This window comes from Pungitius pungitius, chromosome 5 (genome assembly GCF_949316345.1).
Source record: "Pungitius pungitius chromosome 5, fPunPun2.1, whole genome shotgun sequence".
Classification (NCBI taxonomy): Eukaryota; Metazoa; Chordata; class Actinopteri; order Perciformes; family Gasterosteidae; genus Pungitius; species Pungitius pungitius.
This window is the reverse complement of record NC_084904.1, coordinates 1403364-1420790: the sequence shown is the minus strand read 5'-3', so window position 1 is coordinate 1420790 and position 17427 is coordinate 1403364. Positions and strand designations below refer to the sequence as shown.

Below are 17427 nucleotides of genomic sequence, written 5' to 3'. Positions count from 1 at the left end.
ATAAAAGGAGAATATCCAGCGAGCGGCAGTTGTGACAACCAAGGAATGCACAATTGCCTCTCTGAGCGCACAACGCGTGGGACCTTGAAGAAGACGGGCAGCAGAAGACCACACCGGGGGCCGCTTCTGTCAGCTGACAACAGGAAACTGAGACTACAGTTTGCACAGGCTCACCAAAATTGGACAATAGAAGAAAAGAAAAAAACAATCGGCCCCTGTTCTAGCGAGTCTCAATTTCAGCTGCGACATCACAAACAAACACAATTACAGACTTGAATTATCTGTATTCATTTGCTTTGTTGGATTTGCAAGGCAATAACACCGCCACCCCCCCTGCAGCTGTACAGGAGGAGCACACAGCACAGTGTATTAATAATACAAACACAGATATTTACCTCTGATTGTTTTCCCTCCCTGGGATGCGATCTCCTGATGGGTCCATGGGGGAGGGGGGCAGGTTCAGACAGGAGGCCAGGGACTGGCTCGAGTCTTCTCTGGACACTGTACACAGACACACACACACACACACACACACACACACACACACACACACACACACACACACACACACACATTATACAACATTGATTTTGTGATCTCAGCGGACAGCTAAAATTAAAAGCACCTAACCTCTCCACAACTTAGCCATCAAAAATAACAACTGTCTACTTGCATAACCTCCCAAATTAAATAGGAGCTATAAAACGGCAGTAATGTCACAAAGCAGCTTATTAAAATTCAGTAGTGATGGGTTTGCATAATGACAACACAATTAGTTGTTTTAAAAAAAGCATAAGTCTACTTTAAATGGCACATTTGACAGAGCAATGTCAGATAGTCTGGAATAAAAAAAAACTGGTAATGAAGCCAGGATTTGGCATTTGTTCATGCCTTTGAAAAGGTCTCGCTGTCTCTCTCTCTCTGTCCTCGTCTAATTCCACAGGGCATGAGTCACCGTAGGATTGGAAACACGGAATAAAACTGCATCTTTAATATAGGCTTCAAACAAGCCACCCGGGATGGGTAGGAATCAAGAAAGCCAATGAGGATGTGTGGGATGGGTGTGTGTCTAGTTGCACGTGTGTCTACCTTCATATGCATGTGTGCGCGTATGTGCGCGGCCTGCTGCTTGTGAATGAATATGCTGCCTCGGGTGTGTGCGAGTGCTTAAGAGTAGTCCCCGTAATTTGGGAATGTGAAGAAGCATCCCCTCCCTTTGCCAACACAGAGCCCCTTAACTTTATGAGAACAACTCATCAAACCTGTAATTTTATGCTACAGTCAAACCAAGAGGTCTAATGACTAAGTATGCACACTTCCAATGTTAGGGCGTGTTTAATGATCGTACCTCTTTTTGCTGTGCGCCAACCAGGGCTTTAAGAGGTGTTTTAAATCAGTGTGTGTGTGTGTGTGTGTGTGTGTGTGTGTGTGTGTGTGTGTGTGTGTGTGTGTGTGTGTGTGTGTGTGTGTGTAAACCCAGCCTCCACACCAAAAGCTCTCCAACCCCCCATAAGCACACGAAGTTCAGTTTATTAGGGCTGGAAATTCTCTTGTAATCTTTACTCCATAGTGCCGCTGCGCATTTTACTTTATTTGATTGCAGCTTTAATATTCTGCAAGTCCACCTGGGACTCCGTATCCTGGAGTAGAGGTGGGTGAATATAATCTCATATTTATATACAGTTTGACTGTGAGATTGGTTAGATGAGAGGCAAAACTAGACACACACACACACACACACACACACACACGATGAGTCAGGTGTAAGAGTGTATATTTGAAGGTCAAACACGGCGTGCCTGAATCTGAGAAGCAAAGAAACACAAGGTAATCACATTTTAATTTCATGTTAACCCAAAGGAGTAGTGGTCATGGTGTTCATTGGTCACACCAAGCCAACACCAACTCTATCAATGAATGCAGTTGGATGGGTTTTATCCAAAGAAAACATGTCCAATCTAGTATATACCGTATTTTCGCGACTATAAGGCGCACTTAAAATCCTTTTTTTCCTAAAAAAACGGCGCGTGCGCCTTGTAATCCGGAGCGCCGTATATATGGCTCAATTGGTTGATCCATACTGGTTAACGAGGATCCATTGGAGGGAAAGTCTGGTGCCAGCAGCCGCGGTAATTCCAGCTCCAACAGCGTATTGTAACGGACTGTGTTTTCATGTTCTGGAGCGGCGTTGCACTTTACAGAGTTTTGGGATGGTCAGTGAAGGGCGCACAATGTGACGTCACTCATCTTAGTGCCACCTATGGGGACGCGGGAATTGTTGTTGTTTTGGAGAGCGATGGTGTGTTTTTGTTCGGCGTAGGCTACGGCCGACAGTGGCCTGTTTCTCGCCAATAAAACCAGAAGATAAGCACATTGTCCAGAGATTCATTAGCGAGAGTCGCTACAGTACATTAAAGCTCGTAGTTGGATGTCGGGATCGAGCTGACGGTCCGCCGCGAGGCGCCACCGTCTGTTCCAGCGCTGCCTCTCGGTGCAAGATGCACCAAAGCATTTGCCAAGAATGTTTTCATTAACCAATAACGAAAGAGATATTGTTAATATCCACATTAAAGTTTGAACAACGTTACCATGGGAGTGAAGAGTTTTCAGAACGCTTAATAACGTTTGATTTAGCACAGCCCGATCTAGTGGATGCATAACGCAGCCCCAGTCAAACGTTTCACTGCAGTTACTTCTATGCGCCTTGTGATCCGGTGCGCTCTATATATGAAAATAGTTCTAAAATTGGCGATTTATTGAAGGTGCGCCTTGTAATTCAGTGCGCCGTATAGTCGCGAAAACAAGGTAATCAATGGCAACATTATTTGCAAGAGCTTGTTATTGTGCTAAATGACAATTATGCTCCTACGTGGAAAGATGGAAACGAGAATAGTGCCAGCAAAATGAGTCCAATCCTTCACCTACTCACAAAAGCTGATAGTTATAGCATTTGCTCGGAAATGTGTCTCTTAACACATGCACCTGTGTAATTGTGGTCAACGCCAACCACCACCACCACTGTGGGTTTGCCACTCCGCGCAACCAATAACTCTCCTCTCACAGTCACTTTCAAACCATGGGGCATGTCACGAGGAGTTTGACTGAAATGCCATAACAACAAAGAAAAGCAGATAAATTGCTGTAAATGAGGCATCCACATCAAAGTGGAGGCGCGTGTTAAAAGAAGCGAGGGCGAGTGCTGGTTTTGTGTTCCACGGCGATGGAGCAGAGGTGGCTTCCTGGGGAGACAGACAAAGCGAGCGAGAAGAAAGCAAGGCGGGGGTAAAGAACGGAAAAGTGAATAAGAGCGGGATAAAAGAATGAGGAAATCTGAGCAGATGTTCACTTTGAAGAGATGGATGGATAGATGAAAGCTTTCTACGTGGCAGATTTCCTCCTTTGATTCGAATGGTTTCTTTCCAAGAAAGCAAAGCTTCTTTCAGCGCTACACAATGATTTACAGAGCCTGTGTTTGACCCAGATGTGGCTAGCTACTGAATTATGCATTTGACTTGAACCCTACACCTGGAGTAGGGTAGGCTTCACCCACACACCATAAAAGAATTCTGTGTAAAGCTCAGATCGTGGACAAATCCAAATTACCATGGCGATGTCGCTGATCGTCAGAAAGGTCCAGGTCCAACATGAGATCGTCTTCATCTAGCTCCGATGAACCCAGGTTATTTAAAACATCCTGCAGAGAGAGAGAGAGAAAAAAAAAACACCAAAGCGCAAAATAAGCAATTAAAAAAAATAAAATCAGTCTCAACATCTGAAAAAATGATGAGCAGTAATTATAATAATCACATTACCATGATTATGTTTGTCAGTTTCCTAATAGAAATTGGTCACTACAAGTTATTGCAATGGAATGACAGCATTAGAGATTCTTTTCAAAGTACTCCAGCTGGCTCAATTAGGAGAAGGAACACACACAATCTGATCAACATTAGCAATAATATCAATGTTTTCTAATGGCATGCAGTTTTGTTATGCATCTACAAACCTACAAAAAACAACTTGACATTTTAAAACAAAAACCAGATGTGCGTATTGTGTGTTTGTATTTCTGTGTGTGCGCGTCTTTTCTCAAAATCAACTATAGGTTTGAATAAATTCAGATGTCCGTGGCGATCTTAACACAAATCCGGCCATATTTAGTTAGCAGCACTCTCAAAAGCCATGTTTTATAAACTTCCTTCCAGCCTGCGTGGCCCTGAATTATTAACAGAATACTGACTCACATTATAGTTGTGTTATTTCTTAAGAAGTCTTTAGGTGGAAATTGCATAACAGGTTTTGACATTTAACGACTTAATGCCAACCAAAAAATCTTTACTTGTACTGTTTCAGTACGTGCTCCCATGTTCTTGGTATTATTGTGAGCTTACGATGCTGCAAAAGCCAATGCTGCCATCTGATGGTCATCAAAGGAACCCATTGCAGATTACCTCTATATATCTATCCATCTATGGTTATTTAATTCAATTACTCAGGACCTAATACACCCATGGCCAATAAGGGCTTTATAATATTAGAAATAATTGTACATAGCATACAGGTGCAATATAAAACCAGACAAATATTGGTAAAAATAGAATCTCCTGATGCGGCAAATCTCACAAGGCCAAAAACAAAAAGAATTATACACAAGGAGGTTTGTTTCACCTGGAAGGAATATATTTTATATCCTGAAAAAATCTTTTTCTGTAATTATCTTCAGAAGCCGGTGATTCTAACTGCGGGCGGTCCGGGCACAAGTTGATCTGAACTTGTGCGCAAAAGCAACCATCAGGAGCCAAAGACGACAATGCGGCACCATCGTGGAATATCAGCAGATGGATTCGAAAATCCAATAAGCAACCGTGTTCAGCTCTCATCGGTGGTGTTTGGGCAAACGCAACCTCAGAGCCACGCTCCCCATCGACCTCCTGTCACCCGAGAACGAGCGTCTTAATGCTTTGTGACATTCCCAACGAATTTCCCAACAACTAAATCAATGTTCCTCAAGGCCGTTCCTACAGCGTGTGAGTCTTTGCACCGTGTGACCAAAATGACTGATTTTTCACCAGATGGTTGGCGCAGTTACGGCCAGAAGACGACCGGGAAGCGTTTTGCTGTAATGGAATTGAGCAGAAGTGCTCATTTCAGGCGTACAAGCTAAGAGGTATTGGAAAAGAAATGAAAACCCAAACCATGCGATACTATTGCACACAGAGTTCATTAGAAACTAAATTACCCGTTTTTAATGTGCCCCTCTAACCATAGAAATGTATTGATATGAATTTTCAGCCCAGAGATGTCACCTTTTTACCTTGCTCTTGTGATTAGAGAGAGCGTTATCCTCGAGTTAGTGCAGATAATATCCGATTCAGGTCTCGTTAACAGATGGCTCTATCTTTTAACTGCCTAGCAGAACGACATCTAAAAACAGGAATAGGAGGAAGCAAGAGGTTATTTTTCACCCATTAAAATCCACTGGTTTCTGTTCACATGCGTGGAACCGGGGCTCTGGGGTGATAATTGCATTCATGATAAGAGATTTGGCTTTTTCAGCCAAGTAGTATGGCTTTTAGCAATGGAAAATATCTGGACTAACAAATCCCTTTGATTCTGTGTACGAGAAGACCTTTCTCAGCGAGGCGGGCCTGCAATGCACCAAACAGGGCGAAGGATTGAACGTGGTTAAAACAAAACCTATTCTTACCGCTCCCCCGCTAAATACACAACATTTGTTATTTACTCAAACGATCATTGGAGAATAATCACGCATCCCACAGCCAATCAGCAACATCCATTTAAAGTTGAAGGGAGGGGACTATTAAATCCCCGTGCTTTTTACTGTCGACTTTTGTTAGCAACAGAATCCATAATTCCACTTGTACATTTTAGGTACATACTTAAATTCAGGATTAATATCATTTGAATCGTCTCCAACTTTATAAGAACATGCCTTGACGGAGGCTGTTCAATTATGAATATTGTCATAAATTAGAGTGAGATATAAACATTTTGTGATCCTGCAATATGTAGCCTGGTCATAAAAAGGGTTTTCTAGGAGATGAAGTACTCAAAAAGGACATATTCTTTACATCTACAAAGGTCTGTTGACCTTTTTATGACATACGCTGGGAGAATCACAGGTGTAATTCATATTAATATAATATTAATCTCCCCCGACCATGGCAGGGTGCCTGCTAGAGGAATGGCTTTAAGCATGGGCCATATTTGTTTCTGTGCAGAACAGCATCAGCTCGTCTCTTTTGCCTTTCTTTTGTTGAATTTGAGGTTAGAGAGAGGTTGCGGAATAGACCGATCATTTGAAAAATTCTACATTCTTATTTTATAGATCCAAAGAAATGGACGAGTGTCGGGGCAGACGGAAAAGTGTTGGATAAGAAACTGAATCATATAGAAATATATTAGAAATATTCCAAATCAATGCTCCTTTCCATAGCGCTTTCTACCACACCATGTGACTACAGGTTGTGAAATACATTACAAGCACATTCACTGGGACACATTCGTCAATGTGTTCTGTTACTGCCGTGCAGCAATGACGTATATTTAACTGACTGGAGCCTTCAATTTGGAAGTTATAAAAAGTGAACATTAGAACAAGGTATGAGATGAAGTTATGACTGACAATTAAATTGAATGAACACCTCACTGCTCGAACATAACCAGAAAGCTATTCAAATGATCGTCTTTGAGCTCTTTAACCACATTGCTTTGGATGATATGAGGTTTCAGTGAATTGAAAGAAACGTTTATACAGCAGAGGAATCCACATCCGATCCTCGAGGGACGGAGTCCTGCAGAACTCTTGTTCCTCTCTGATTGCTAATGAGCCCCTAATTGACTATCAACTCCGTTCTTTCCAGGTCCACTTATCGTGTTATTAGCCTCTGCGCTGTGCAACAATGTAAAAATGAACACATTTGCAATATGAACAGGATCTCATCTTGATAGAATCACCATGATGTATGAAACATAACAAGTTGTAATGAGAGAGTTTTCTATTGGAGGCAATATCAGAAGCTATTCATGAATGTAGGTGAGCATTCAGGTATTCCCATAACAGAAGTTGAGTTAATATCAAGTCCATATTTTAGTGACTAAGTGTTTTCTTTTCTTTTTTTTTAAGCTGATTGCTTAAGAAATATACTGAATGAGTGCAGCATGATGATTATTGTTGATAAGAACACAAAGCCTCTTGTTAACCATATTACAACCAACAGTTGGGCAATTTCCTTAAGTCCCATGAAATGAATTCATGATTTAATCATATGAATACTGTTTTTACACCGCTAATGGTTATATATTATTCTTCAGATAAATACTATCTCACCATCCTTGGCTTTTGGAGTTCTACTGTGTGACCAGTCGGCATTAAGAAACCTTGCAGCAGAGAAAAGTACGTGAAATGATTTATTGTGTGATTACGATATCTGTGACTTCTATTGATGTCGTTGGGCAAAGTGAGCAATATTATATATACAGCCTTATATTTTCAATTTCAGAACCCAACCTTCTTGTCGTGCTTATCACAAATGCAGCCGGGGAGAGGAAGCGAATCGTTATCGGGTTTATGATTATTACAAGTGTGATTTATGGTATCTTGCCTTAACAAGGGGGGGCAATCAGACTGGAGGATATGAAAAACACGGCAGCCTGCGTTCTTACACCTTCTATCAGGCCACGCTGCCAAACAACTGGGGATGAGCACAAGTAGCAGTCAACGCAAAGTGGATCACAGTTGAACTAGTTTGCCACGTTTGTCGATCACACTCCAAACAAAAAGGTGCAGGTTCACAGCTCAGCATCTGACTGGGGGAAGAAATCATTTGCTGGTAAAGTTTTTTTTTTTTCTTTTTCTGAAATTGAGGGAAATCACAGTGAGCCTGCCAAGATACGATCACTGCTGTCAGTCAGAAGCCTAACGGCAAATATAAAATGTATATATGTGGAATGAGATCAGCAGACAGCTTCCTGGATGCACTTCACAGTTTATATCCATAAATTCAACAATCTAATTAGTTGTTATTACAAAACTGGACTTTATTTGCAAGATGCTAATGACATTTGGTCTGTGCTGTAATGGCAGGAACTCTAAAGCAGATCCACCCAGCGCACTATTCAGTATGCTGTGCTTTACTGTGAGCAGTCCTCCCTCATCGACCTCACAGTCAAATTATGTTTGGAACTATGAGCCACGTTTTCCATTCCTTCCCTTCATGCTCTCACAGGTTTAAGTTATGTAGTTACATATAATTAGGAGTGAATACTTCTCTGCTGCTTTTTATTTGATTATTTTTCCACACAGCACTGTGATTACCCTCCTAGCTTGTTTTTATTGTATATATGCTTTAATTGTATTTTTATGTTCTTTTTATGTGTTTCTATTTGGTGTCTTATGTAAATCCATTGGATGGTTTGTTGCTGAAACGTGCTATGTAAATGGACTTGCCTCGCCTCAAAGAAGGAGTCTCAGGTGTATCGATCAAGGACTCCTCATGAGCTTCGTAATTGCCTTCTGCCAACCAGCAAAATGTTATCAAGTCAAAAGAAAGAGATGTCGTGGCGCATCATTTGAAATACCTGCGCTTTCTGCACGACTTCGGCCCCCGAGGGGCCCTTCAAAAGGACGCAGAACGGAAGGAGAGGACTCCCTGTTCTGTGAAGTGTGAGGGGGGTGCAGCCTAAAAGAGCACATGGCAAAGGTTTCTGTAGATCCCGGCCCTTTTTAATCTCTTTGTTGACACCAATAGTCCCTGGCAAATTAAATAGGATTGACTTAGACTAGCTTTCCTCCCAAAGAGTGCCCCTGTGTGTGTGTGTGTGTGTGTGTTATAAGAAAACAAACACACAGTAAATGCTGTAGTCCTTCCCCAGCATGGCATGTGGATAAGCAGCATGCATCAACAAAAACGGATGCACTGTCCGTCTGACAGCCAATGCTATAGAAAACGGTCAAAGCAACAGATGACTAAAGAGTTGAAATACTTTATCTATTCCCAATCCAACTGAACTTTGCCTTCATTGGCTTCAAATGTTTATTGTAGTTTTTTTTTTTTTCCCCCATTCACGTGAACACACACAAAATAAGTTATTGACACACTGGTGTGCTTAACTTGAGCGGTTGAATATCTGAACTGAGTGACACATTAATATTGGAGGGGCCGGCGTGTTTTGGATTAGTCAATACAGCACTGGACATCACCGTGACTTTTAACCATGACATAGAAACCCACCTGATTCAGCAAGTGTTTTGTTTCTTTTTTAATTCCACGCCAGTGAAAATGAAATCCTATTTCCTGTGGACGGAGGCAAAGAGCGGCGCGTGTGGCTTCGCCTCCGGGCGCGCTGGAACACAGGCGTGGGCACCGGACGAGATCAGACACCATCACCCATCACACGGTTTATTATTAGGGAGTGTGTTAGCTGCTGGTAACAATTGTGTTCAATTACAGTCACTCTCCTCCTTCCCCCCCCCTCGGGCTCCTCCTGTAATGATGCACTGGCGTTCTGCGCGTAATCCGGTGCTGAGCTACGGTTTTGACGTGTGACGACCCAAATAAACTGCTGCGGGCAAAGGGTGGCAAAGTTGAATTTAAGTGTGTGGATGTGTTGAATCTCTTTTCCCACATCTGGAGAACTCTATAAATACCACTAGGAAAGTACTCAGCTCAGCACACACACACCACTCAGAAACACAACTTGTGTTTTCTGTGTCTTCAACATATAACTTCTCTTACTTTCTTATTTCCTCCATTAAATGAAGGATGCATTAGTGCCCGGTTACTGCACAGCCATGGGGGACCTATTTGGTCATGCTTTGTCTATTTATATTACATCTTGTGTTCTACTCCAACTGATTTTTCACCCTTTATCCATTATCCCATGGTTTTCAAGTGTTTCCTTTTGCCTTTTAAGAGGACGTTCAACATCTTCCTTAGAATGTAAGCCCTTACATACTTAAAGTACACTGTGTGTTTCAAAATCACCCCCCGAGTGTGTTAGGTAATGAGAACTGAGCATGACCTCCGTTATGTAAACCCTGGTTATGTGAGTAACTTCAGAGGCACACGCAGGAGTGTTCATGGTGTCATGTGGGGTCTCTGAACAGGCTTATGAAATCACACACACACACACACACACAAGGCTCCTACCAGACTTCCCAGTTTGGATGACGAGGAGTTGTTTCGGTGTTTTAGCAGACCACATCCATCCATGCCCGGGGCATCTCTGTGGTTTCCATGGAAACGAGGCCCACCAGCCCCCTCAGACGAGGAGCGAAGACGCCTTTCCATTCGCATCACCTCGTGGTAGGGGCTGACACTGCTGCACAGAGAGGCTGGAGACCAGGAGTAAGCACAGAGCACACAGAACACTGTTAAAAGTGAGTAGGAGCCTGCTGATCTCACACTAAAAGGAACGGATGTTCCAAAAGAGACGGGCCATAACTGAAAGGGCGAGGTCACCGCCGATTGTCGTGCTGGTCGGTGCAAACAGCTGGAAAGCTTTTGATCATCTGATTTTAGGGGCCTGGCTTTGAGGGGTTAAAGCGGATTTAATATAATCTGGGGCCAGAAAATGGATAGCAATCAATTAAATCCTAAAATGCATTAAACATAACAGGCAACCAGTTGAGTGATAAGCTTTGATCGATATGACACAGCCTCCAGGATTTAAATGAGAGTGCGTGAGCGATGGGGATGGCGATGTCTTCTGATTGATAAAAAACACGCTTCATTCATCGCTGCTGCTCAAAAGGATGACCAGCTATCAAAAGTCCCCCTAAGGTTCTTTGTCACAGACTTAGCAAGGGTTGATGATTTAAAATCCTTCATGGAGACCATACACTTTCTCCAGGTAAGAGGAGCTCTATCGTGGAAATGTTGAAAGCCCCACAACAGAACAATGTCCAGTCTGCAGCCCGTAATAACTCATCCGTGGAGAGAAAGGGGAGCCGTTTCCGTACTGTGTAGCTGTAGTAAGTTGAGTAAGATTGTAAGATTGTCTGGAAGGTTTGTATCCAAGGGAGACCCTCTCAGGAGTGAATAAAAGAATGCACCTTAAAGAGGTCGAGCACACATTCAGCAGAAGGGAACTTTCCATAATACTAAGCAAATGAGGTAAGATGGCATTAATTATCTCTTATCAATATTATTGCGGTTTAACTACTGGGTTCTGTCTGTAAATCCTACTGCCTGGAAGATAAATATGCACCAAAAAGAAATCAATACTTAGCCATTTTCCTGCGAGAAGTCATTTCAGAAGACAGCGTGTGTGTGTGTAAGTGGAAGCAGAGCGATAGAGGCATTTTGGCCAAAGCGAACACCTCCAGGAATATGTTAGAGCGGCTGAAGGAAGGTGAAAAAACCTCTAGGACACACACTTTTGCACTCTTGTCACAACATGCATTGATCTATTTCTTTTAAAGATTTACTGTTACCAACTAGATGTGACATGAGTTTTATATACAGTTAAAGCGTTTTTCCTTTCTTTAGCTGTTTATCAGAACATTGATTTAACAAAGCCACTATGTTGTCCGAAGCCTCCAAAGCGAGTGGAGACACGCCGAGTAAGAGGAGGGCCTGAGTGATGCCTTGATGAAGATTAGCCCCGTTTGCACCCACTCCACTTATCAGTTTCCTGCGTGTATCTCCTTGAGAGGCCAACTCTCTTTAATGAATATGCTGTTCACATTCAAAAGGAGGAAAGGAGGAGCTGGAGCGTGCCATCAACTTCGATGGGAACCGAGATATTTATGAATGACAAAAGATTCCGACCGCTGCTGTATGAAATGTATGCCATCCAAGTCAGTGTCTGTCTGCGTGTCAAAGTCGCCGCGCGGAATCGACCCTTTGACCTTCTTATAGTCCTACATGGGGTGCATTAACGTAACACACAATTCAAGTGATTTCGAGGGAAACCAATTATAAACGCTAAGCCGCTTGGAGCGATTGTCAGGAAGCTGAAGATGCCAAGTAGCGCGTGCGAGGGCAGGTCTCATACCTGCGTGCGGCCTCCTCAAATGGCAGGACCTCGGTTCGTGGCAGCCGCAGAAGGTTCCTCTTTCTTGAATGGTGCGCACGTTTCTAGCCCGTCGCTCCGCGTGCTCCGGGTTGGAGTTGGAGCCCTCGCTGCGCGCCGCGGACGCCTCGCTCGCCGTCTCCGTGTGGCAGCTGGCCTTCCGCTGCTCCACCAGCTCAATCCTCTCCTTTGCTGACACCTCATCCCTCGCTTCCTTCCTCTCTTCCTCCCTTTCCTTTCTCTCTTCCAGGGATTGTTCCCGCAGAGGCAGGCAGGCCACGGCGGTCTCAGGCTCCGAGAGGGAAGCGGCGGTCTCGTAGTCCGTGTTGTTTGCTGTGCTGGTGTCGGGGAGCAACGGCTTTTCGGCGCCCGACTGGGCCGGAGTGAAGAAAACCTGAACAGAGGGCGTTTTGTTGAGGATGTGCAAAAAAACAGAACATGGCACCTCACATCGATACGAAAACAGTTGTGAACTCCAATGAGGCAAAACGTTCAGTATTTCCTCATGAATGGCCTTGTAGGTGCAGAGCTTTGTCTCGCCAGTAGTTGTTCTACATTAAAGGTTGATTTTTGTTTCCCGTGATCTTGTGATCCCACAGTGGTCATAAATATTCCTCCTTTATGATTTTTTTTTTTTTTTCCAAGGGCACCTGTGGGTGGATTGTCTATTGCTGAAACACTTATGTCACAACCTTCCAATTAAATCTTTGCAAGCAGAAAGATGTATCGTTTAGATATTTGCCAGAATGTTGCTCATTTTAAATTCAGTTGCACTACGCCTACAGGCAGCATTTTAACATGAAGCACCCCTTCTGCACTCATTAATCCATTTGACTCGGTTAATATTGTGCAATCAGAACAAGTGTGTAAAAAAGAGCTTAAAACGAGCACACTACCTGCGACGTGGAGACAGCCACGCTGAAGTTCTCTGGGACGGGTGGGGGTTCAGGTGGAGCCGCCTCAACGGCCGGCTCGGGCACCGGGGCGCATCCCGCGGCTAGGAGAGACCCGGCGCCGGGGGCCGGCGGGACCGGCAGGGCCGACGTGGCGTCCACCTCGGACGCGGAGTCTTCCGTGATGGCGACGAACTCGGACGGGGTGACGGCTGTGGTTCGGTCTTCTGAGATCATTGGGGACTGGAGCGAGCTTTCCCCTGCGGCGCCGACCACCTCGCCCGACCACGACCCCGGGGTGAGCCCCCCCGCCACCGCGGCCACATCGGCGGAGCTCGGCGGTTCCAGGTTCACTTCCGGGGGTCTGTGGTGGTCAGAGGACCGGGAGAAGCGGTGGTGGGCGGAGAACGATTTGGGCAGCAGCTGCTTCTTCCGCGACGAGCGCTTGGCGTTATTGCTCCCGCCGGCGCTGAAGTCGTCCAGGAACCCGGAGTCGTCCCCCTCGTTGACCCCCGAGCCGCTGATGCAGTTTATAAACACGTTCCGATTGGCTGTGGAGGAAGAGGAGACCTTTTCAAAGTCCTCGGTCTGGGAGCGACTGATCTTCTTCTGCTTGTGGCTGCCGAACCCGAACGAGCGGCGCGACTTGGGCCGCCCGCCGCCTTCGCCGAACCCCGTCGACAGCGACGCCGTTAGCGTCTGCTGGCTGTTCCCGTTGGCGTCGGTGCTCTGCGTCAGCGGGGGGGTGAGGTTTAGGTTGATGGGCTGGACGCGCGGCTCGCTGTTCCGCTTGGCGGAGAAGCTGAGGGACGGGGCTCGGAAAAGGCTCCGTCGTTTCCCGGTACTGCCGGAGCTGGAGTTGGTGCTGGACGGCGACGAGGTGTGGACGCCATTGCCCTGTCCGCCCGAGGACGGCGAGGAGGGGAGGGACTCCTGCCTCTTGCTGCTGCTGCGGCGGAAGATCGGCAGGCGGGACACGAGCGTGGAGCGCCGGGACCCCGATTCGCCCATTTAGAAGCCGGAGGCCGACCGGGGAGCCTGAGGAGGACATACAGACACATTGGTTCACATTCATTGGACTTAAACAAAAGAGCTTTATTTACTGACATGCAAAAGAGTGAAAAAAAAAAGAGCAATGTGGGAGATGAGTTTAAAGTTATCATTTCAAACAAAGCACCAGAAAACTGAACCGACACAAGTTCACACCAGCTTTAATTTCCTGGTCTGTGGCTCAGATTTTAAAAAGACACACATTCATTTAGGTAAATCCTCACGTTGAAATTACTTTCTACATTTAATTAAGCCGACAGTGTCGACGTGGTCCTCGTCACGGGGAGGAAGCCGCCTCTCTGAGAGCAGCGGAGGCGTCTTGTTTTCGATCCCTGTGCAATCAGATTAACACCCTTTACTCAAGTGTCGCCTCCTCGAGAGAAACTTTGATCACGTTCTGAATGAGCAGGTATTCCAGTGTCGTACATGGAGAGGAATTGTACCGCTTCTCCCGTCTGCCCACTTCGAGCCGTCTTGGCTGAGCCGGCAGTGCCGCAGCACGTAGCTTATTCACCTGTACCACCAGACTGACCGCTGACCGGGCTGTGACACTGTGACCAAGCTCCAAGTAATTAGCTGGAGATTTAAATAGATTGAGAACACCTCGGACCGATCGGGTTAATAAGAAAACCAGCATTACACCAAATTACGAGAAGTGAGTCTACCTGTGTTGGGGATGCAAAAAAAGTCCCCTTCTCACTTCCTCTTCCCCTCGCTCCATAGTTAGTGATGGAGTTGCATAACAAAAACACAAATGTAATTTCATTTGCTGTGTGTTTGACTTCCGTTTGTATGCAGACTCAGAAATGAGTTAAGGAAAACACACAAATCAGAGTGCACCAACAACAAACGTTTTCTTCTGAACATTGAATTTGGGTGCCGTTTACCGTCCTCAGTTTCCCTGTCGATGTCTCAGCCAGGTCTGATAAAAGATGGAGCATCCAGAAAAAGCGCCACAAGGAGAACATGCGAACCCAATGCAGCCCGGGATCAAACCCACGTGCCTCCCGCTGTGAGGGAAAAGGGACCACAAGGTTTAAGAACACGCAAGGGGAACAAAGATATATTTCCACAGATAGCTTCTGACTGCTTGTAAGAAGTCAGATGTTCGGCTCAGTGGCTCGAGGGGACTTCTTTCCAACCACCGAGTAACGCGTGTGACGTATCACCCTCTCTCCATCAGGGATGTCACATTTCACACAGTGTTTTGGTGTCATTTTAACAAACAACACACACAATATGTTGGTAATGCTTTGATCTGAAATGAATGGCTGTAGGAGTTGGACCCCCTGCCACGCTTCTAATGATCACAGCATGGGCTGAATAAACCATCTAAGCTCCTTTATTCCTGCACGGCTGAGTGGTTTGCATTGTCCAATCACCACTCTGCAGCACAACGAGCTGGCTAGTAAACCTATTTCAAACCTTCACACTCCATATTTTTTTCAGTTTGAAAGGATAAAAGGTGTGTACAGGGCGTAAATGGGTGTTGCCTATAAAAACAGGTTCTCAAAGGATTTGTATTCACAACTAAACATCATATGCAAGCCACAATCTTCTCATACATGTAATGATAGACTACATATTAGACACTGTTGTGCTCCTCAGTCCTAGCAGAGTACAGGAAAGGATATGCTTAGTGCAAGCTTTCATAGTTTCCTGGTAGCAGATATTGTATTTTGAGATTATTTTCAGAAGGTGTTTAATGACGAGATGGGTGATATTGTGAAATCAAAACATTTAACACAAACCTTTTGAGGAAATCCACACTATGTGAACATGATGACTGGGAAGATCAATGTGCATTAAACACATATGATATGCATTTAAATCATCATACAGTAAACAGATTATAACATAATCTATGCTATATTCACATGTTATCTAAAAAGCATGACACGCTAACCTCATCTTTGCAAGCCATGACATTTGGTCAAAACAACAAGCTAACTTGAGCAAGAAGATTCCTTTTTAACCAGGGACTCAAAAGTCAATTGTGATCCCCAACCTTTGGTCCAACAGAAACATGCTCCATTGAACATATGACACAACCACCTTGTTTGGGCCCACTTAAGAAATAACACACTACCCGTTGTCACCTGTTCCTTTCACAAAAAGCTGAGAAAACAACTAAAAAACGAGAAGACTAAAAAAAAACTGAACTTCTTCCAGACGTCTTGTGCCATCGTGATACAGCATGTGTTAAAAATGAAAGCTTGAGTAGCAGAGGAACAAAGGAAAACATGTGCATCATGAGAAAATTACCAAGGACGTTGGCAACATGTAAATTGCATTTGGAAAAAAACGATGCAAATAAAAATAAAAGAACCCAAGTGTGTAAAACATTCACTAACTTGACTACACATACAGGCCCGTAGAGCAACTAGTAACATACAGCTGATAATGCTGAGATGGAGATTTAAAAGGATAAATAAATGTACCCATAGGAATACTTATAATTGATACAAACACACAGATGTGTTAGATATGTAAGGGATGGAGAGCACACTCCTAGCATCGAATGGATGTAGCTAGCGTGCGATACGTTCCTCACGTTTCCGGTGAGCGATGCTACAGGGTCACCCGGTGAAAATACGTGATACAGGTCAATGAATGGGCCTCGGCGTGACGTCACCGTGCGCGTGCAGCCCCGTTTGTACAATCGTTGGCCGGGCCCGCTCGCTTTCTACGCCTCGTCGGTCCTCGTCTCGGATACAGCTCCGGTGCGGGGATGTTAGACGCACGTGACCAGCCTCAGCAGCTGTCAACCCAAAACGTCAACAACGTCAACCGTAAATCCACACCAGCTAGCTGGGTCAACACCAACACCATCACCCCGCCCCCCCACGAAGAGAGGAAGCTGTGGCGCTAACGGTCCCTGATTATTCAGCGATAAAATGCCGCGCATTGCTTTCCTCGGCCGTTAAGGTCATTGGTGTTCAGGGAGGGAGGGAAGGAGGGAGGCGGCGTAGGTGTAGCAGGTTCACACGGACCGGCTAGCAGGCAGCGGTAACAAACCGTCGGTTAACGTACGTTACCTTGAGCGGATTCCCGGTGCCTCCACCGACGACCTGCGCAGGACAGCGCCGGCACGCGTGTCCGCTTCTTCGTGGTCACGCGAGATATTAGAGCCGATAGGAGAGGATACCGCGAAGGTACCCGCACTGAGGTAGTAGCTCTGTGTGTGTGTGTGTGTGTGTGTGTGTGTGTGTTGCACTGACGCCGATAGTGACGTGGAGGCTTGTTTCCGCCTTCCTCTTCCGCGTTGCAACGACATGCCGTGGGTGCGCACAGTGTGACGTCGTCCTCATCTTCCTCCTCCTCCTCCTCCTCCCTCCTCCTCCGGCAGGTGGATGGAGGAACAGGTCATTCTTTATGGCAAAATCCAGTAATTGAATTTCTTAAATAAAGCTATACAAATAAACAGAATTATAGTGAAACCTTG

The 17427-nt window shown here is 45.1% G+C and overlaps 1 protein-coding gene across 1 annotated transcript in view; it reads right to left on the bottom strand.

Moving 5' to 3' along the window:
• Window positions 1-17171, bottom strand: part of ccser1 (coiled-coil serine-rich protein 1) — an 87382-nt gene extending 70211 nt beyond the window's left edge. Inside the window, exons 1-6 of the mRNA XM_037481968.2 lie at window positions 17021-17171; window positions 12936-13970; window positions 12022-12433; window positions 10173-10357; window positions 3604-3694; window positions 396-501 (exon numbers count right to left, since the gene is read on the bottom strand). Coding sequence (XP_037337865.2) covers window positions 396-501; window positions 3604-3694; window positions 10173-10357; window positions 12022-12433; window positions 12936-13943 — 1802 coding nt within the window. The 5' untranslated portion in view covers window positions 13944-13970; window positions 17021-17171. The remainder of the gene's footprint in view (window positions 1-395; window positions 502-3603; window positions 3695-10172; window positions 10358-12021; window positions 12434-12935; window positions 13971-17020) is intronic.
• Between the last annotated feature and the right edge of the window lie 256 nt (window positions 17172-17427).